The following is a 22985-nucleotide window of genomic DNA, read 5'->3' on the forward strand; positions in this document are numbered from 1 at the left end:
CAAGGGGTTTAACTTGAGTAGTATCTGTGATATGCATTAGGAATTGGACTGCAACTACCAACTCTTTCAAACTACTGCCTTTTTGTAGTGTGGATTAACTTGGAAATATTTGGCAATCCAAAATTCCAGCAGCCTATTTTGTGGTGTTTTTTCCAATAATCATTTCCTTTTTTCTTACCTCATAACTATCTGTTCCTTTCTTCTCAAATGCTAACAAGTTTGAATTTAAAGGTACTAGAAACTTGGCAAGATGAGAATCGTGACTTCTGAAGTGATTCTTCAGTGTAACCTGAGAAAAAGGAAATAACCGAAGTCAACGGGAGTCCATCTGAGACATCACAGAGCATGTAGGCATACATCAGGGGTGTCAAAAATACAAAACAAACTAATCGAGTTTAAGCCCCTACGTCAGAATCCCTAAGGCTTTGGAATACAGGTAGCCTCTTGGTGCTGCGATAACCGTAACCACGATGCTATGCAGAACATGCCCATATGCAACACAGGAACTGCGGCATTGAATCAGACTCAAATCCATCTACTCTGGTGTCCTGTCTCAAAGAGTGGCCAGTAACAGATGCTTCAGAAAAGAAGTATAAGAATCATGAAGCAGACAGAGAGGTGGTAATCTGTCTCCCATGATACATCTCATCCTCACCTCTAACAGCCAGAGATTAATTTAAAACCTGAAGCATAAGGTTTAACATTCCTTCCATAATTGCTGTTGGCTTTAATAGTTATAATGTTGGAAGCTCTCGTTATCCACCTAAGCGTCCAGTCCCTTTTCCAGTCTTGATAACTTTTGGTCCCAGTGAATTTTTGGACATGGAGGCTTAAAGCAAGCTGTATATTCCTTTTATCAGTTTTGCATTTCTAACTTTTTAATGCAATTGCATGTTTTGTGCTGCAAGACATGGAGGATGGACACTGCTCATCCACCTTCTCTCCACATAAATTAACCAAGATCTGACCAAGACATGTGGGCTTTGAGAATCACCTCTTTCCATTCAGAAATTCATGGTCGCTAGAAATTAACAACGTGCTTCTTTGCTTCAGAGTCTGGGATTTGAGTTCATGGGGTCAGCAGCTGGTGCTGATTTGAGTAAGAACAGTAAAGACGACAGCTCCAAAATGCAGCATTAGAAAGACTGAACAGATCTTTTTGATCCAGTCCTAACAGCCAAATCAATTAATTGATGCCCACAGACAAAGCTATATATCATCTCCAGGATGAGGATACAGGCAGTAAAATGAGCACTTGCCCAAAAATAAAATGAGATGTTAATATCGGTACCAAATACCTTGACATCCGGAGCAATTGCCTTCCAAAGATATTCTCTACCCTCTTCTTCTATCTTGCTTATACTTTCCTTTACTTTGGCATCCATGTCAGCATTAGTGTTATAGATGTACGTCAGCTTGTGCCAGGCAGCTCTGTCAAAAAGCATCGTGGAAATATGGTCAGTTAGGGCTGTGCTTTCAAACCCATGGTCTCTGTACGGGCTGGTCCAGCTCTCACTTCAGTCAGTGGGAGTGTTCATATGCTTAAGGACATGACTGGATCAGGGTCTTAGGGCACAATGCCTATATTTGGATGCACACAAACACTGCATTTTATGTAAATTAAACACAAAAGAGTTTTGGCAAGTGTGAATTCTGCCATTTTCAGGAAGGAGAAGGCATGAGTGCACAAATAGGACCGGCTTATGCAGGACTGTGTGCAAATGCAAGGCATGACAAATGCAGACTGGGCAGATATACATTATTGGAGCATTCTTTGGCTCTGTATGATACACGCCCTAGGCGAGCAACTTGCCAGTTAGAAACCTGGATTTTTCCGTTAACGTGTAGTTTTTATGGTCAGCATATTTTAAAGTTTCTGTACTTTTTCTTCTCAGTGGAACCAGCATAAATCATCAGATTAGACTTCACAGCTCTAGTAACATATTATATGTCCTGTGAAAGAAAAAGTGACCTATCCATAATAATGGACCCCAATATTTAAATAAGCCCTGTGCCTGTTTGGCTTTTCTGGCCGACTCCAGCTGATCCGCAGATAATATCACCCAGGACAAGCAGATGGGGTCTTGTTTTTCCCTGTTGCCAAGGGCACTACTAAAATGAGTGTTATGGTGCAGACAGCCTCCGCTTTCCTTTCAGACTTTGTTGTTTCCTGTTCTTTTTAATAAAAAGGCCAACTGTGGGGTGTTCGCTAACCTTCAGCCTAGGAGTAGTCTCTTTGGCTTAACAGGATAATTCACATGAATAAAATTAGTCACGCGCTTTGCAGTTTTGGGATCACATGATCTGATCCAGTCAGAGGCAAAGCTCTGAGTGACTTTGCGGGAAAGCAGCAGAGGTCGATACAGTGGGCAATTCACTACCCAGGTCCCCAAGGTCTATTTTCTAACCTGAGAACAATGCAGTTCTCAAATACTTGCAGCTTGGAGCAGCTCTCAGAAGGCCTGTCAGGTTGGTGAAGGCTCCTTTCTTCATTTTCATAACTGGGATACCAACAAAAAAAAATGTAATAAGGACACTGGTTTTTAATGATGTGCTGCATAATATTTCAGACAGCATTGCAGAGTGTGTTAGCAGAGCAGAAAAATGGAGCAAATCTTTTCTATTACTTATGAATTTATAGTACAGGCTTACTGTACCAAACAATTCCTGGAACAGTCAAAGATACCAGGCCCAGCCCTGACCAGGTAGGAAGGTAGGACATGTTTTATCATGATAATCCTGTGAGCTCACACAGTTTAGGCTTTATGAGATCTTGATTGTTGGAGAATTTTCTGTTTATTTTTCTAAATACTTCCTTCTTATAAGTAGCCAAGGAAAAGGGAATTACTCCAGAAGCTAAAAGCACTGCTGAAAACCTCAGTGTGCCTGAGTTACCAGTGAAATCTGTCAACAGCTTCGGTCATGAAGTGGCTCGCATACAACAGAGCTAGACAGCTCAGTCTTTCATTTTGTTCTTGCCCTCTGTTGATTCATAGGGAAAGGGACGGACACAAAAAAAATCATGCTCTTTCAAAAATGTTTTTCCTATAACTAGTAAAGAATCAGGCCTTGCTATATGGGATATACAGAATGAGTTCCCCACAAGGGAAAAAAAGAGAAAAGAAGGAGCCATAAGAAATTCCAGTGGGTAGCAGGGGGGAGGGCAGAGCATAGAACAAACTCTCTTTTCTAAGAAGCATGAAGGATAAGACCTCCTGCCTCTGCAACTGGCAGAAAGGAAGGACAAGGACCCAGTTTCCCACTGGAAGAGGTAAGAGATACAGGAGGTCTCATCCCATGTTTTTAGTAACCAGGAAAAAGGAGCCTCTCCTGCTGAGTGGTCAGGAAAATCAGTTTAAAGACAGTCTTCCTGAGCACCTATACATGTGCAGAGGGGCTGCTCCAACACGCTGTAATTACAGTGGAGCAGACTCAATCAATCAATTCTGCTGGAGTGTGGTAATTATCATGCTTCAGCAGACTCCAGAGTCAAATGTGTCAGCGTCCCTGTGCTGAAAAATAGCAGTGAGGCTATTAAACAAAACCTTGTTCGATGAGCTTTAGTTCACACAGTGCCCTGCTGCCATTTTTCAGTAGTGGAGTTGCTGATACATGGGACACTCCAGGTGCTTTTAATTAGCACATCTCTCAGCGCTGCACTATTGAAAGGGCTCTCCTCCCCCACCCACCTCCTGGAGCACATCTATAAATGTCCCCTGAAACTCTCCTTCAGTGCCAGATGCAAAACCCAGTGAAGTCAAGGCCCAGACAGTAGCACTGCGTAAAGCATCCTTCAGTATCATTTCTGGGAATCTAACCTTCCCCGAAATATATGCTCACCCACATAGTTGCACAATCCAAGGAACGTGAAGAAACTTCTTAGTCTAAGAAACAAATATTTAAAATCGGCACACCGCAGCAGAGCTAATCTCTGTGGCTTGATGGGACCCTGCTGTGAAAAGGAATGGGGATCTGATGATGAGTTCAAACAATGAGTCACCTTTCTTTTCCCTAGCATTTCTTCTTCTTCTTCCTCTTACCAGAGGCAAGAACACAGAAGAGGACAGGTCCCTTACCTACACAGAAACTGCCGAAATCCCTCCAGACATGCCACTTCCACTCTCTCCCTCAGTCTCTCACTGATATGCCGGACAGCTTCTGTCCCTTCTGTCAATATCTGTTAATTACAAAAGGAGCAGTTGAACAGTCTGAAGTCATTATAATTCATTAGATGCATGTGAACAGGTACACTTCCTTCACCTTGAAGAAAGTCCCTCTACTTTCTTTCGGGATGATTTATTTCTTGCTAATAGCACAGTATCCTCCACTTACCTGTAAACCAGACAAGTGTATAAATTTGCTGAGCTGTGTAATACAGTTCCAGTCCCAATGTGTTGCTTATTGCTTACCTTGGAAGAAACAGGTTATTTGCATTTTGGTTAAGTACTTAGCATATTTCAGCTCCAGTTTGTAACTTAACTGTACTCTGATGCACTGCATACTAGCTGTCCCAGCAACTGTCTACTTGAAGCTAATTGTACTCCCTTCAGCTGCTCCAAAAACAGCAAAAGGGAAGCAGCTATCAGAGGGCTGTTATTAGAAGCCATGGAAAGAAGGGAAGTGATTAGTTTCAGGGTTTCTAATACTACAGCCCTAATATTGTTGTGTCCCTTAGAAACATTAATCATGTGTATAAGTGCATGCTTTGGGGAAGTGCAGAGCCCATTCTCCATCCCAAGCAGAGGCACCTGGGCAGAGTGCGCTGTATCAAACTCTACAGATACCTCCATTGAATTGCCGGGAGCTCCTTGTGACATCAGGTGCTATGTGAGGTGAATAAAAATGGCAGTATCAGTTCATACCCTTGTTCCTCACTAACAGCACTTGACCTTGTGACCCGACATTTGGGGAAATATATCTTTATTGCTGTGGAATCCAGTAGTAACTTTCACACGACCTTGTAAATAAGTATTTTGAACATAAGCCTATAGGAAAAAGCCACCTGTGAGCACGAGGCAAGGTATGCATTCAGGGATGGATCCGGGGGTGCACTTGGCACCTCCCTTTGATTCCTGCTTGCAACAGCCTGTCGCAGGGGCAGCCATGATGCCCCCTGGTGGCTTTGAAACTCCTCAGCCTTTCTTCTATGGTTTGCCTTTTAAGACTCTGATCATATGGGTGGCTCTTCTTTGGACTCTCTCAAGCTTGTCCACATCCTTGTTAAAGTGTGGTGCCCAGAACTGGATGTAGTGCTCCAGCTGCGGTCTCACCAGTGCCAAGTAGAGCAGAAGAATCACCTCCTTGATTTTGCTGGAGATGTATCGACTGATGCACACCAGAGTATTATTTGCCCTACTGGCTACAAGCATCACACTGCCGGCTCATATTCATACTGTGGTCTATTATTACCCCCAAGTCCCTTTCATTTGTGGTGCTAGTCAGTTTCGTGCCACCAAGCCTGTAGGTGTGTTGGGGGTTCCTCATCCTGAGGTGGAGCACTTTGCATTTCTCGACATTGAACTTTATCAGGTTCTGACTTCCCAGCCTGTCTAGGTTCACCTGTATCTGTAGCCTATCTTCAAGTGTGACCATACTCCCCAATAACTTGGTGTCGTCCATGAACTTGGCCAGTGAGCTCTTCACCCCCACATCCAAATCGTTAATAAAGATGTTGAAAAGTGCTGCCCCAAGCACTGACCCCTGCAGGACACCGCTGCCCACTTCTCACCAGGATGACGCAGATCCTTTCACTATGACTTTCTGGGTCCTATCCCACAACCAGTTTCTCACTTACGTGACTGTCTTGAAGTTAAGCCCACAATCCTCCAATTTTCTCGTAGAGGACGTTGTGGGATACTAGATCAAAGGCCTTTTGGAAGTCGAAATGTACAGTGTCAACCTGCTCTCTCATGTTCACGTGGTGAGTTACCTGGTCATAAAAGGAGATGAGGTTGGTAAGGCAGGACCTGTCCATGATGAAGCCATGCTGACTGTCATTCAGAATCTTACCTTCTGCAGGCTCATCACAGATAGACTCCTTGATGAATTTTTGTAGGATTTTCCCTAGGATGGAAGTTAGGCTGATTGGCCTATAGTTACTAGGCCTGTGCAAAGTGGCTAGTATTCACTTCAGATTTGGCCAATTCGGGGGACACTGATTCGAATCAGTGTTTTGAATCACTGTCCCGAATTGATTTGGCTGAATCCGATTCAGAGATTCGGCTGCTGCCAAATCAGCCAAATCTCTGAATCACACAGGCCCATCCCCCACCATCTCTCCGAGCCCTGCCTGGCCCCAGCTCTCAGCTCTTTAAAAGAAAATCCCACTCAGCAGCTGCTGCCGGGCGGGGGGGAAGCAATCCCTGATTCCCCCCACTGCACCACACCACATGGGGGAGCTCTGCTACAAGCCCCCTGAGTCCCCCCCAACTCTCCCAGACCACCCCCCCATGGCTGCCCTACCTGCCCCAGCTCCCAGCCCTTATATAAAAAGGCCCAACTTACCAGCTCCTGCCTATGGGGGCATAAAGGTGCTCTGCCACAAGTCCCCAGAAGCCCTGAGGCTGCTGCAGGAGCTGGTGAGTTTGTAGTTTTTTGTTTGTTTTTTTTAAAGGGCTGGGCCTGGGCACGGCACCCATGGGGGTGGGGCTGGGAGAGTGGGCAGGGGTCGAGGGGTTGTGGCAGAGCCCCCCGTGCAGTGTGGTGCAGCGGGGATTGCCCCTCTGCCTGGCAGCAGCCGGTGAGTGGGGGCTTTTTTTTTTTTAAACACCTGGGATCTGGGCTGGGCAGGGCAGCCATGGGGGTGCTGGGAGAGCGAGCGGGGATCAGGGGGGCTCTTGGGGGAGCAGGCAGGAGATGGAGCCTTGCAGGGGTCCCCCCATGGTCCCCTCCCCTCACTATAGGAGTAATTGGCTTGACTAGAAAAACAGACAAAGACCAGAAGTGCTGATACTGCTTAATTCACTTATGTGTTTTGAGATCCTGCATGTCTTGGGTTATCCTTAGGTTATCTTGATATCTTGCCCTGTGCATAGATAGTTTGTTTATGTAAACTTCCTAAATTTCTGTGTAATTTACTATTGTTTTGTTTCTCCAAGGTCATATTTTTTTATCTCTTTCTCTGTCTTAAGTATAAATACGCTTGCAAACTTAGAGAGTCTGAGAAATCCTTTGAAATAGACAAGTGGGTGCTTCCCCTTGCTGTATGGAATCCTCCCTGTGATCACAGTATGGCCCTCAATAAAGAAAAGCTGGCTCTGTCAGTTCTGATTCAACCACAATGCGAAGTTTGATTTCTTCCACAATTTGGTGCCATGACTCAGATAGAGACGCCCAGAGTGATCAGTTGGGACACAGACATCTCTTCACTGAAGCCCTGGCACCAAACCAAGGTAAGAGACCTTTTGAAATCTCTATTGGGACTTTTCAGTGAGAGGCTGTCTCTGTGTCTTCCTGATTCACTGCTTGAGGCTCACCCTATCCGAACTTTTTTTTCTGCCAGAACTGTCAGACCCACTGTGCAAGTAGTAACTGTGAGTAGAAAGAGTCAAGGTTAAGGACTCTGTGTTGCTATTGTCAATTAAAGTATTTCCCCGTGTGAATTGAGTTAAGTTCTGTAAAGAACTAGGAGGTCTCTCTGAGGCCAGAAGTAGAAACCTTGTGCAGCCGCCCCGGAGACAACAGATTTGTTCTGTGTGCTCTTCGAAAGCAAGGGTGCAAGGTGGAAACTCTTAGAGTGCGAGTGTTTTCCACAATAAGCATTGACCAAGGCTGAGACTAAACAAATGCTCTTGAACCTCATGCCTCAATGCAGAAATCCCCTTGTGTGAACTGAGAGTATGAATTGAGAAATATGAGCCACTGACCAGGTCTGAGACGAAGGTTGGGTTCAGCCACCCCAGGGCTGTCCAGAAGGGCAGTTTTGAATGGAAGGGGGCCCAACTAGAACCTCGTGACCCAGTGGACACGCTTACCCTTTCCCCACCCTCATAATGAGCCATGTCTAACTATGAGTAACTGCATTGTGTGCTGTTATTGCAGTGGAGTCTTGTCTTTGGACATTAGCCACAGCATCTCTGTGCCACTAGCAAATCTCACAACCGACCAGACACCCTGAATAAGCCATTCCTGTATGAAAGACCTGTGTGAATTGAGTTTAAAGATATGGGGAGCGGAGAGTCTAAAAGATGTACCGGCTCTGCCAAAAGGGACTCCAGCATTGTACATGTACACGCACTATGGCCATAAAAGTTGTAAGTTTCTAGACAAATGGAACTGGTATACCAGAGATGATTTTAACCAGCAGTTTCCCCTGGAGGGAACATTTGATGCAAGTGAAATTGTTCATCTCCGCAGAGACCTTGAGTTAAGAGGTAGTAATATACCACAGACTCAGTGGGACACATTTTTTGATTAGTATAAAGAAGCTTCCAAAAGATGTAAAAAAAAATAAATAAATAAATTAAAAATCAAGTTTGGAGTCTTAAAGACTCCTAAGAGAAACTGAAATCTCAGATAAAAGAATTAAAACAGAAGGTGCACCAAAAGGGGGCCCCCCTTCAACAGTACCATCCGCACCAAAACAACTTTATCCACAAGTAACTAAGAATGAATCTGTAGAAGATATAATTGATTTTCTTAATGTGCCACCCCCATATCAGTCCTAGGCACAATCTGAACCTAAAAAAAAAAAAAAAAGAAGTCCAAAGTAACCAAATAGACACTTCCAGCAAGATTAACCCACCTCACCAGGAATCTATCACTCAACAACCGTCACCTGCCCCCGGGGCATGCCCATGTCCACCGAAGACATGGCGTCTGTCTCCTGAAAACTCAACCCCCTCATCTTGTTTAAGGTCTGGTACCCAGTATGGTCCAGCCCCTTCTTTAAAAAGGCTCAGCTTATGCCTTTACGCCAAGTTCCAGGGCAAGGTCCAAATGGGGAAACTACAATAACAGTCCCTGTCCCCTGGACCCCAGGAGATCTCAACCTTGTTAAACAATTTCCCAACATCAGGGAGGAACCCTAGAAATTTAAAGATGAATTGGAAACTGTAATCCATTGTTATGATCCAACATAGGCAGATTTGAACCAATTAATGAGAACTGTTCTGCCCTCTGAAGTCTGTAACTGCCTCATCGCACAGGCTACTTCGCCTACTCAAGACCCCGGAATTGAGGCTGTGCTTAAAATTTGCCCCAGGAAAACTGACTGGGCCAAAATACATAACTGTAACCAAAATAAAGGAGAATCCCCAGCAGACTACATGGACCGCTTGAAACTAGTATTTGAAAGACATTCTGGTATTGAAAATGCAGCTGAAACTGCCCCAGAAGCAGTTGCTTCCACTTTTGTCCATGGACTTCTTTCTAAAGTCCAGGAACAGTTGTGCACAATTGCTGTAGGTTGGCAGACTAAGCCACTTGCAGAACTAGTCACCACTGCAAATCATCGTACAACCTGCCAGGAAAAGAAAAAAGAATCCACAGAAACTAAGTTAATGTCATTGCAATTACAGACTTTAGGCAGGGGCAGAAGCCGAGGTTTCCATCAAGGACAGTTCAGAGGCAGGGGACGTGGTCGTGGGATGGGACAAGGAGGATTTCAGTCCCAAAATAATGGCAGTTGTCATTATTGTGCCCAACCAGGACAGAAGGCTCAATGTCCTCACCGGCCTGGCCAGCCGGAGATGACGTTTAACCTGCCACCACCTCCTCTTACTCAATTCTCCGTCCCAAATCAGGGAGCCTCCTGTTAGGCCAGCCTGAGAAATAGTAACATCATCACAGCCTGCTTCTCCCACTTAATCAAGATGATCCCTTCGTTTCCTGCATGATAAATGGCATCTCTACAAAATGTTTAGTAGACACCGGTGCAAGCGGCTCTACTCTTCAAGCTAAAGAATTTTCCACAACTCCCCTCTCCTCTGCTGTTGTAAACGCTGTGGGAATTTCAAATCAAATCATTCCTCATCCTGTTTCCCAACCATTACATGTCTCTCTTGGTCCTGTTTCTGATCAACATGCCTTTCTCCTTAGTCCTTGTTCTCCTGTTAATTTGTTAGGCAGAGATTTGCTTTGCAAACTCAGCTGTACTATCTATTGCTCTCCTAATGGTGTTTATTTAGATGTCCCCAGTGATAACAAGATAGCAGTACTTGCCACTTGCCAGTTCATCTCCTGAGCCTGAGTTCCCTGATCTTTCTGCGTTGCAAGAAGAAATCATAAAAGCTGTCCCTCTGTTTCTCTGGTCCCATCATGCTAATGAAGTAGAACAAATCCATACTGCCCAGCCTGTAAAAATTAGATTAAACCCAGCTAAGTCTTTACCCAAAGTTGCTCAATACCCTTTCCGTCCAGAAGCTGAAGAAGGGATCCGCCCTGTTATAACTGCCCTTTTAAAGCATTGTCCCGACGCAGAGCCCTTGTAATACGCCTATTCTTCCTGTAAAAGAACAAAAAAACAAAAACCCAGATCTAGTATTCTATGTTGATGGGTCATGTCAAAAAAAACTCAAAAGGTTCCCTTGTTGCAGGATATGCAGTATGTTCCCAATATAATGTTATAGAAGCCATCACTTACCTAATGTGTATTCAGCTCAAGTTGCCAAGCTTGTGGCCCTCACCAGGGCTTGCACCCTAGCCTCTGGTGCCTCTGTTAATATTTATACTGTTTCTCACTATGCTTTTGGTATTGTACACGATAATGGTCAACTCTGGAAACAAAGAGGCTTCCTCTCTTCAGGAGGTGCCAAGATTAGTAATGCTCCATACGTAAATGACTTGTTGAATGCTTTACAATTACCTTCTGCTATTGCTATTATTAAATGCCAAGCAAAACAGAAACCTTATGATGATGTTACACGTGGGAATGCTCTGGCAGATTCTGCTGCCAAAGCTGCGGCTATTTCCACTCCTCAGGCTACGCCCGTGTTTTTGTCTATTCCAGCTGACCAGTCTCCATTGGCAAGTCTTCACAACGTTGCCCTCCTCCAAGATCAGGCTCCAGAACCAGAGGAACATACATGGAGACTGGCTGGGTGTTTGTTACACCCTGACCATTTGTGGCGCTCCACGGACGGCCGCCTAGTTGCCCCAGTGGTCCTTCTTCCTCATCTTGCTCGCATCCACCATGGCATGGCACATGTGAGCAAAGGGGGGATGATAGAAGCTGTTAAGCTTGATTGGTTTGCTCCAACTTTTCCATCTGTGGCTCAACAGTACTGCCACACCTGTCCTATTTGCCAAGCCCATAATTTGGGAAAGCCTGTAAAAACAAAGAAGGCAGCACATCCCCCACCTTGGGGACCGTTTGTAAACTTACAATTAGATTTTATTCAAATGCAGAAATGTTGTTCTTATGCATATGTTCTTGTTATTGTACGTATGTTTTCTGGATGGGTAGAAGCCTACCCATGTGCAAAAGCGGACACCATCACTGTAAGCAAAAAGTTGCTCTGAGACTTTATTCCAAGGTTTGGTATTCCTTTATCCCTAAACTCTGATAGAGGAACTCATTTTACTGGACAGATAATGAAAGAAATCTGTAAAGTCCTGCAGATCCAACAGAGTAGAACACCAAAATGGTATTCTGAAAAATAAACTGGCCAAAATTTGTGCTGAGACTCACCTAAAATAGCCAGATACACTTCCCATAGCCCTTATGAGTATGAGATCTACTGCCAACCAAAAGACTGGGCTTAGCCCACATGAAATTCTAACCAACGACACCACTATGCCCTTGGGGACTGGAAAAGGCCTCTACCTAGTTCCTGGTTCCCGAAGTGGAGTTGGTTAGTCGTGATTTGGGTAGTTCTCAGTATTTCTTTTTGGGCCATCTTATATGAACTTGACTCATCAGTTATAAGAAACTCTGTAAACCAAACTACACTTCCACACCAACAAAGAAGATCATTTAATGAAAATGTGTTCTTGTCTTTAGTCAATCAAATTGGAATAGATTTAAATGTCTCTCGTTGTTGGATAGTCATGTCCCTATCTATTCTACCGGAGGAATACCCATGATACTGGTACCCTTGAATGCAACTCAGATGTTAGCCCCTTACTATTCAAATTTTCATGGGAACGAAACCTGGCAGAATGTAAGTTGCAACCGGCCTGACTGTGTGCGATTAGCATATGCCACCCCTGGGAAGTTCTGTTGGACCTGGAATGGATCTCGTGTTGCAGTAGGAGTCAGTAAGTGCGAGGTAGAATTTAAGATAAATGGTGCTTGGTTTTCTAATGATTCCTGGATATCTAACTACTCCCCTGCAGGTCAATTTTCAGGCTGTTATTCACAATGGATGATGTCCCCACGCTGTAATACAGGTGGATATACTGCATTAGTTGGTCACTATTTTGTGTGTGGAGATAAAGCCTATAAAAATTTTCCCTCCAGTTGGAGAGGAACGTGCTATGTCGCCGCAGCATATCCTGCCTTTACTATGAGATCTCGCTTACCTAAAGGAAGAATTCGCAATGTTCGTGGAATTACAGAAAATCAAAGATTTTGGGGCATAATGCTCCCCAGCTACGGAACAGGCTTAGCTATGTCCGAGATAAAAAAAGTTGCAGCATCTCTGGAAAAGATTGCTAATGCTACTGCTGATAGTTTTGATAAAATAAATACAGAAATGAAGGAAATAAGGCAAATGACATTGCAAAACCAACTTGCGTTAGATTATATACTAGCCAGCAAAGGAGGAGTCTGTGCTTTAATAGGTAAAGAATGCTGTACTTATATTCCCGAAAATTCAAAAGAAATCCAGGTTTTAAGTAAACATATTCGGAAAGAAGCAGCTAAATTGCATGAGTCAGATAGTTGGAATTTGAATTCTTGATTTAGCTCTATTCAGATTGATTCGGACCTTTAACTGGTCCCCTGATTTGATTTGGATTGGTTGATTTGGCCACCAAATTGAGCCAAATCTCCTCCAAATCAAATCAGCACCTGAAGCTTCGCACAATCCTAACAGTTACCTGGGTCCGCCCTCCTGCCCTTCTTGTGGATGGGCACAACATTAGCCCTCTTCCAGTCCTCAGGGACTTCTCCAAAGTGCCACAAGTTGTGGAAGAGTTTTGCCGGAGGTTCCACAATGACTTTGGTCATTTCCTTCAGCATTCTTGAATGAAGACTATCCTGTCCTGCTGACTTGTATACAGTACATCTAATTTTTTTAATTGGTTTAATTGTATTTTGAAAGAGAGACTGCCTAAGGATCCTAGAGCAAGCCTTGGTCTGTCCCCATGCAAGTGGGTCCTTCTCAGACTCCGCTGATCCCTATCTAGTACTGATATTAGGTGGGCATATCTCGCTTGTCCATGCCCTCAAGGCACTCATTACCTAATGAGCTATTCATAGACTCAAACCTCCCCTACAGCTATGCCCATGCCTCACAGGTGTTTCCAATCAATCATTTCAGTAGGCTTTTGGCCTGAGTCCAGTGTCATGTCTCTTCATACCTTTAGGTCTTCTTGTCCTGCCCTTCTTGGGCACTGGGCCCCTGATCTGTCTCTTGCCTTCTTGGACATTGAGTCCCTGACCCTATCACTGTCTCTCTCAGGTGCTTGGCCTTTGGCCCCAGTTCTGCCACTCTAAGGCACCCTGTGCCTGTCTCTTTCCCTCCATCTCTGGTCTCTCGGCCCCAGTTCTCACCCTCTTGGACTACACTGCAGCTTATTTCTTGCACCTTAGCAGGCTCAAGCCTCTAAATGCCTCTCTGCCTCTACTGGGATCTTCTCTTACCCCTGATAGTCCCAACCCAAACTGTTGGTTAACATTTAAACAAAAGGCATAAGCCCTTTGGCTATAACTAAACTCTTAGCTTACTGGCTGTATACCAAAACCCCTACTCATCCCCTGCCAGAACCTCAGCTCCTTTCTCGTTATTCTCAGGTATAGCCAAATCTCAGTCACGGCCATCTCTCTGGACAGCTCTTCCCCTTTCAGGCTCCAGGGCTAAACTGACCATCCTGAATCAGGCCCTTGGCTTATGTGCTGCATAGACCCTGCCCTCCCCAGCTACCTACAGGTATTTTCTACTTAGGCTTGTTGGCTTATTTCTAGGGTTCCAGAGCAGTTTACTGCTTCTGCCAAACTGCTGTAGCAGTGTCCTGCTTCCTATGCAGGGATCTACGCTGTTACACTATTGCAGAGCAGCCAGCCCTGCAATAGGCACTCATAGCCTATAAATCCCAGGGGAGCTGCTCATAATGAACAGCCATCCTCACCTGAGGCTCCTCTGTTGCTGTTTCTCCCTCAAAGTACCAGAAGTCCTAGGGTCCTTGTTACACTACTCCACTCAGGGCTTAAAACCATCTGCCTAGAAGTGGCAACAGCACTTCTAGTCAGGCAGCACTGAGGGAGTCACTTGACTTCATGGCTCATTATTATGTACCTGATCCCTTCTAAACTCTTCATTCCACAGCCCTCTCTTTTATAATGGTCTTGGTGTTCTACCAACCAAGTTATCCTTTGTTCTGCAATTCTGCTGTCTGTTAGCAGCTCCTAGTAATCCTATTTCAGTCCTGCAGATTGTTTCAAACTCATTGCAATGAACTTGTATTTGTTTTTTGCTTCAGTCTTAAGCTGAATAATCTGGCCCTAGTGTATAGCTTCTAGTTAACTGGAGAAAAATGTGTTATTTTTACATGCGATGATGCACCTCATCATCTGCACCCTGCCCCACCCTTTCAAAATGCTAGCTCTAAACATGCATGCATTTCATGATGGTGGCAGTCAGCAATGGGTCTGGCCTAAACTGTCAGGGTCACCACAGTCTGGTCAAGCTTATCTGATATGTGGGGAGCCGGAGGAAAAGCAAGGGCAATGTTGCACCCCTGCTAAACCAGATGGGGCAACTGACAACTGACACCCAGGAAAAAGCCAACCTATTAAATAGGTACTTTGCGTCAGTCTTTCATCAGTCCCATGGGACGCCCATGCCTGCTATGGGACAGGGAGATCCGGGTGATGGGGATCCCCTACCCTCCATCAATGCTGACCTCGTGAAGGAACACCTTGAGAAGCTGGAGACCTTCAAGTCAGCCGGCCCTGACAATCTGCACCCCAGGGTACTCAAGGAGCTGGCGAGCGTCATAGCCCAGCCCCTGGCACGGATCTTTGAAAACTCCTGGCGCTCTGGTGTAGTGCCCGAAGACTGGAAGAAGGCCAATGTGGTGCCGATCTTCAAGAAAGGGAGGAGAGTGGATCCGGCTAACTACAGGCCCATTAGCCTGACTTCTATCCTGGGGAAGATCTTAGAAAAGTTTATTAAGGAGGCCATCCTTGAGGGACTGGCCCAGGCTAACATCCTAAGGGACAGCCAGCACAGGTTTGTTGCGGGTAGGTCTTGTTTGACCAATCTCATTTCCTTCTATGACCAGGTGACCTATCACCTGAACAAGGGAGAAGAGATTGATGTCATATATCTTGACTTCAAAAAAGCTGTTGATCTGGTATCCCATGATCACCTCTTGGCCAAACTGGCCAGTTGTGGCCTTGGCTCCACCACGATCTGCTGGCTGGGAAATTGGCTCCGTGGTCGGACCCAGAGTGTTGTAATCGATGGCAGTCAGTCATCGTGGTGCCCTGTGACCAGTGGGGTCCCTCAAGGCTCTGTCCTGGGACCCATACTGTTCAATATCTTCATTAACGATGTGGACATTGGAGTCAGGAGTGGACTGGCCAAGTTCGCCGATGACACCAAACTTTGGGGCAAAGCATCCACGCCAGAAGATAGGCGGGTGATCCAGGCTGACCTGGACAAGCTCAGCAAATGGACAGACGAGAACCTCATGGTGTTTAACACCGATAAATGCAAGGTTCTCCACCTTGGGAGGAAAAACCTGCAGCTTCCTTATAGGCTCAGCAGTGCTACGTTGGATAGCACTACAGAAGAAAGAGACTTGGGGGTCATCATTGACCACAAGATGAACACGAGCCTCCAATGCGATGCTGCGGCTAGTAAAGCGACCAAAATGCTGGCTTGCATCCATAGATGCTTCTCGAGCAAATCCTGGGACGTCATTCTCCCCTTGTACTCGGCCTTGGTGAGGCTGCAGCTGGAGTACTGCGTCCAGTTTTGGGCTCCACAATTCAAAAAGGATGTGGAGAAGCTTGAGAGAGTCCAGAGGAGAGCCACGCGCGTGATCAGAGGTCAGGAACACAGATCTTACGATGACAGGCTGAGAGCCATGGGACTCTTTAGCCTGGAAAAGCGTAGGCTCAGGGGTGATTTGATGGCCACCTATAAGTTTATCAGGGGTGACCACCAGGATCTGGGGGAACGTTTGTTCACCAGAGCGCCCCAAGGGATGACGAGGTGGAATGGTCACAAACTCCTGCAAGACCGTTTTAGGCTGGACATAAGGAAGAATTTCTTTACTGTCCGAGCCCCCAAGGTCTGGAACAGTCTGCCAGCGGAGGTGGTTCAAGCACCTACATTGAACACCTTCAAGAGTAAATTGGATGCTTATCTTGCTGGGATCCTATGACCCCAGCTGACTTCCTGCCCTTTGGGCAGGGGGCTGGACTCGATGATCTCCCGAGGTCCCTTCCAGCCCTGATGTCTATGAAATCTATGAAATCTGGTCAGATAGATGGCCAAGCTGTGCACTTTGTTCCTTCACACCAGAAGGATAAACACCAATTTCAGTTTAGATCAAACTGAACAGTTGGTAACTTAACACCATCTGAGTTGCTCTGTGGAAATGAAACCTTTTCGGAGAAGTGGACCAGATGGGAAAAAATAGACATATGGAATAATATCCTATGCTTTACTAATGCTTCTAGCAGCATCAGAGGGACAAATGACTCACACAGGGTAGGATTTTCCATGGACTAGTCACAATAAATATCTCAGTTCAAAAAAGGCAAGGCAGGAAACACATTGAGAACATGAGCTGGGGGTCATGAAGTGTTGCTGATGAGCAACAAATTTTCATAGGTAATATTTGCATAAGGATCATATATTTATATAGGATTTTTCATCAAATATAATCCAATCCGAAGTACTTTCAAACATAATCACCTAGATGTTGCTATCATGACAACCATCACTGAAATTCAGCCAGATATGGCTGCAGTTGGCCAGGATGCAACAGCACTGTGCATCACATTAGGACAGGAAGTAAACAATACCTTTGTTAATTTGTGGGGATGGCAGACAGGTAAGCACATTCTCCCGGAGTTTGGAACCTGACCAAAACCTTAGATTGAACAAGACAGTCTGTACTACGTATTATTCAAAAGAGTTTTGAGCCTACTCAACACTTAAGTTTTGAGGGCCTATTTCTGGCAGTTAGCACTGTGAAAAATCACATCTCTAACCAACAGCTAAACTGGCAAGAAACTAAATGTGAATGCAGTTACGCCAGTAAAACTGCAGCTTTGTCAGTATAACTTATTTCAATCAGGGAACTAGAAAATATAAAATGAGCAAAAGAATTATTTTGCCAGTATAAGCTACATCTCCCCTGGGAGGACTTGAGGACATACTAGAGCTTTACAGCTTTCATAGATTCTATGATCCAGTCCAATGGTTTTTCACCTTGTTAAACTCAAGGCACCCCTCATTAGACTCCAGTCTCCCTTTAAGAAATGCCAGCTCTTAGTTTTTACTTGTTGCTTGATGAAAGATAAATACTAGAGCAATTCTCCCATTGCAAAGACCTTTAACATGTGAATCATGTGTAGGTTTGCACACCTATCTGTGCTAATGCTAGGTGTGCATCACACTGTGGCACTCTCAAAAGGATCTCACGGCACCCTGGCTGAGAATCACTCATCTAGTCAGTCCTCCTGCATATCAGTCCTTTACACTTCACCCTCTGCTCAGCCCAGTCACTTGTTATTTCAGCATCTCTTAGTTCAAGTCCAAACTTCAAGGCCTATTTGTGGCCCAATAAGGATTTAGAGCCAAACACTGGCCCTTGTTCTCTCCTCTGGCTTAGAGCTCAGAAATCAGCATGGCCTGCTCTGTGATTATCATTCTGCTCCTGCCCCTTTCAGACCACTCCTTTGTAGTGCACAAACACCGTGTACTGAAATAGTCTCAGCTGTTAACTGCCAATTATACATCACTGTGCAATATGCCATGATTTCCAGGTCCACCTCAGTAAGAATTTGTAAGGCCTTTGGTGTATCCAGCCCTCTTATTAACCAGGAGTTACGGCCATCACACTGCAACGTGGAACTTAGGCTGAGCAGGCTTGTTAAAACTACACTGCCTTCTTCTAGAGAACTGGAGGAAAATCCCACTGTAAATGCACCATAAGACACTGACTAAAACAAAATTATTTCCCAAAGCACTTCACACTGGCTCTCCATATGTTTCCAGGCAAATCACCTGTAGTGGTGGTTTTGGAACATACTGCCACCTGCAGCGTTACCATGAGAGCAGAAATAGCATATGGACCAGTTTGCTCTCAACTTGTACACACCATGCAGGGAACAGGATGCAAGCAATTGCCAATTAGGTGCTGTGCTTGGAAAATCTTCCCTATGCCCTTATGCTGTATAGTATAAAAACATTTATATTTCATGTAGCTGTAGCTCCAGCACTCCCAGCGTGATCCTCAGTCCAAACCTCTCAGTGACAGCATGGGGAGCGAGATCAGGTTATTACTCATGATACAAGACACGGGGAACTTGATCTCTTTCTTCCTTTATATATGCAAGAGGAAAAACTGATCTCAGTTATGGAGTGGCCACTAGGGCTGTGCAAAGCTTCAGTAGCCAATTCAATTCAAAGGAGATTCTGCCCGATTCAGGAACTGAATCTCTGAATCCAAATTGAATTGAGAGACCAAGTAAAAGCTCTGAATTGATTCAAAGCATCCGAATTGATTCAGAAAAACTTCAGAAAAGTTTTGGCTGATTCGGAAATTCAGCCATAGACTAAACAGGCAGCTGACAGCTGCCTCCAGCTGGAAAGTCTGTTGGGGTTGCAGGAGGGAGAAGGGAAGGGAAGGGATTGGGAGAGGGAGGGATTGGGGCTGGGACTGGTGGAGGAGGAGGGTACATTACTCACTCAGCCCCAGCAGCCCCAGCTCCCAGACAGCGCACGGTGCACTGCGGCACCACGCAGCACCCATGCCATAAGACAGCTGCTGTGCGGGTGCCAGGCAGGCAAGAGGTGATCTCCACTGTCCCCCACTGCCTTCATTGCATGGGGGGTCTCTGCCACGAGTGCCCAGAGGACCCAATTGCTGCTGCCAGAGCTGGTGAGTGTGGGACTTTTTTTTTTTTTTTAAACATGCCAGGAGGCTGGGGCCAGGCGAGGGATAAGGCTGGGCAGGACAGTCATGGGGGCTTCTCCCACAGCTCCCACCACCCAGGGAAAGGCAGGCACAGTCAGAGGAGCTACCCAGCTGTACCTGCCTCTCCCCAACTGATCTGAATCACTGAATCTGTCTGAATCAGCGCTGAATCTTCCAAAGCTGATTTGGCCAACTCAATTCAGGACAGTGATCCAAATCTCTGAATCGAATCACTGTCCTCTGAATCGGCTGAATCCAAATCGAATACTTCCCTGTTCGTACAGGCCTAGTGGCCACTTAGTTGGAATCAGTAGGATTTCTGGTGTGTGACAGAGCAGACCTTTTGCCTAGGTCCTGTACAACTGGAGCACACCGAATTTTCACAATTGTGTATGTAATAATAGGTCTGCTAGAAGAAATGTGAGGTGTTGGGTTCAGCCTTCAGTTTACCTTAACAACTGTAGTGTCTGTGACCAGTTTTTTCCTGGGAGTAATGGCTTCTTTCAGTGCTTCTCTTACTTCCTCCTGCATAAAAGAAAATATTGAAAGCGTTTAAAATCAGAAGTAATTTGTGTGTCAGGTTTCCACCACTCTCACCACCCCTCTGGATTGGAAGACCTTTGGTCTCTAACTGTTCCTTGTCTAGTCCTTTTTAACGTAAAGCTGCACAACATACAACTATCATAAGAACATTATTCTGTTTGATCTCTCTCTCTCTCTGTGTGCACGTGTGTATGTATAGACACACACACACATACATATACCATGTGTTTGGAGTCTACAGTCTATGGGCTTGTCCTCACTGCACTGGTAACTTGAGTTTTCTACACTTGAGTTAACCTCTCTCAGCTTAACTTAGCTAGAGGCAGTGATTACCCCCCCACAAAAACACTGAAGCTGCACAGAAATTTTGTATCAGGAGCACAGCTAGTTGTGTCCCTGCTGCTTCAACAGCAGCAGTGCTTAGGCTGCAATTGCTACCAGCCCTACAAATGGGCCAGCCATAGCAAGTCAGAGGAGAGACAGACAGACAGGTTAGAAACAACACCTCAAACTACCATTACAGTGAAGACATGCCTGTGCATGATGAGGAGATGGCTAGAGACTGGAAAGAGCAGGTCATGTGCTCCATCAGAGGCAAGGTCAGCTATTAAATGGCAATCCCCAACACCAGAGGAAGGGAGTTGATTTCCCATTTTTAAGTTTTAAAACTACTTCTTTCAAAGTTTCTGATGGTTTTCCCCAGCTCCATGTCCTCACCACTGCATGCAACTTTGGAATGAATTCCTGACACTGGAGCCACAGGAACACCAGTACCTGCATATGTCTGACCTCCACTACAGAGGGCAACTGTGACAAGGGCGAACTCTCAGGTCTGGTCACAGTACCAGCCCACCACCTGTCTTCGGGAAGGCCACCCACCTTACTTGTCTGCCATGCCTTGTTGTAAATTAGTTAAGATGTTAATTAGGTGGGAGGCTGCCCTTCAAGCACCCTGCTGTTCATGGGCAGGGTACCCCCTTTATCGTGTTCCATGCCTTGCAGATGACATTCGCGAGTTGTGCTATGCTCCAGCCTGAGGCTGGGCCCAGCTTGGCACAGCGTTAAGCCTTTCTCACGCTGCCTTGTTCAGGGCCTCACACATACTGCCCCCCTCTCACTGGGGCCTCTACCACTCTGCCTGCTCTCACCAGGCCTCTCACACTCTTGTTCTTTACCGGGCCACATTCACTCCACCCTGCACCTTTGAGTGACCACATAGGCCATTAGGCTTGTCTTGGCACTGCCTGGCCATCCCTGATGTAGCCTTTTGGGCCTGTCCTGCAACCTTCATCTACACGATGGCTGGGCAATTTGCCAAACACTGGGCTGACTGCTCCTAGCCCTGCACTGGGTAACTCAATTCACCGGTTCACTTATTGGGACCCATTACTCACCCCTCTTACTCACAGCTCTTTCTATGATGCCTACTTGGCGTCAGGCCCACATCAGGCCTCAGGCATCTGAAGACTTACCTGGACCTCCACTTTCACCCCTCTCTGGGCCTTAATTCTACTCTTGCTCCTCTCTCAGGCTCCAGGGTCTTACACCGCAATGGGCTCAGGTGCCATTCACACAGGCATGCCTGGCCCCACTACTCTCTAGGGTCTTGCACCCCTGTGGGCTCAGGTGCCACTCACACAGGCGTGCCTAACCCCACTACTCTCCAGTCTTAAGAACCCACCTATTGGCAGGGGCTGAGGTTTTCAGGCACCCCTACTCACCTCTCACCAGGGCGGTAACTAGACTCGCCTTTTAGGGGGACTGTCCCACCACAGACAGTCCCACCAAGCCACCCATCCCCAGCAGGGCGCAGTTTACAGTCATGCCCAGGGCCAGGAACTTCCAGCCATCCCCATAGCTCCTGCCATTACCCCCAAGATGTTCCTTGAGTAGCAGGGCAGCCAGGTGGTGTTGCTCCTTCAGCTGCTGGCAGCAGACTGCTGCATCAGCCCTGAGAGCCAAGATCTTCAAATGGCCACCTCATCAGGGCTAGCCTGCACCTGCCTGCTCTCTTCCTTAAAGTGGCAGACATCAAAGGTGCTCGGCCATGCACTCTGCTGGTGCTCCACCACCCACCTTCCCCCTTAAAAATGACTCCTCACGGGTGTCTCCAGGCCTCCCTCCATGCAGGCACTTCTCCAGCCTGCTGCAGCCCCCACTAAATAGTGAGCACCCCAGTCGTGCTCCGCCACAGCAACAAACACATTCAAGCTAGTGATACCAGTGCTCATCCTAGGGAGATGAGATGGAAGAACAGAGCTTTTCTGAATGCAGCAAACTATGTTCAGGATTCAACCAATGAATGTCTATTTGAATTAAGTGTACCTCTCACTATTAGTAAATGTTCAAGCAAGCAGTTTTAAATGTGCAGAAATAAAGGACAATCCTCATCACAGCAGATGAGGGTGTTCAGGAGAATATTCTTTATTCATTAAGACTATTCTTCTATTTGGGCCATTCTAGTTGTCCACTTCAGGAGTGAACAGAGTGCCATGTGACTTACAAGCCCAGTCAGACACCATGAGAAAGCTATCTTCAAAGAAGAATTCATAAGCTTGTTCATGTATCTTGACATACAATCATTTTACAAAAGAAAAATAGGCTAATTTCACAATGACTATTATATGTGATGGTTTGGTAGTGACTCACACATGCACAGATGGTTACTGAGCCTGGTGAAATTCTAGCCACTACTTCTGAAATAGAGACAGAAAAGAGAACCTGAAGACATGTGTTTTTCCGTGTGGTCCAGACTTGCAAAAGCAAACAAGCATGTGCTTACCTTTAAGTACTGAAATCAATAAGACTCAACCCCAAGTTTAAGTACTTTCCACAGCTGGAGCCTACACAAGTATGGATCTGACTACCTTTTTCTTTCTGAATTCCTGAGGGACATATGAGAATCTACAAAGCTCCTCATTTTGTGGTTCATCTTATTGTACGTAATGGATTTTCCCTATCCCACTAAGGACAAGTTGTAAGCGGGTGTGGTTTGAGAGCAGCTGAGAAATAGGAATAGAAAGTGAAAGCTTTTCCAAAGTCAGGGAAATGCCAATGCTGCTGCTTTGGGGGTTTAGCTGCATTAAAAAGAGATGCTGGATTTGGAGACATTGGTCTCACCACTGCCAGTGGAAAACCCCTCATGCTGAAGCTTCAGTCAAACAATTCTAATTCATTTG

The 22985-nt window shown here is 45.8% G+C and overlaps 1 protein-coding gene across 1 annotated transcript in view; it reads right to left on the reverse strand.

Annotated features, from left to right (window-relative positions):
• Window positions 1–22985, reverse strand: part of LOC149872238 (exocyst complex component 3-like protein) — a 47670-nt gene that overhangs the window by 18995 nt on the left and 5690 nt on the right. The window contains exons 4-8 of the mRNA XM_090034091.1: window positions 19714–19788; window positions 4077–4177; window positions 2409–2501; window positions 1299–1431; window positions 179–289 (exon numbers count right to left, since the gene is read on the reverse strand). Of these exons, the coding sequence (XP_089890217.1) occupies window positions 179–289; window positions 1299–1431; window positions 2409–2501; window positions 4077–4177; window positions 19714–19788 (513 nt within the window). The remainder of the gene's footprint in view (window positions 1–178; window positions 290–1298; window positions 1432–2408; window positions 2502–4076; window positions 4178–19713; window positions 19789–22985) is intronic.

Source organism: Crocodylus siamensis, chromosome 2, assembly GCF_052110815.1.
Source record: "Crocodylus siamensis isolate JL-2025a chromosome 2, ASM5211081v1, whole genome shotgun sequence".
NCBI lineage: Eukaryota > Metazoa > Chordata > Crocodylia > Crocodylidae > Crocodylus > Crocodylus siamensis.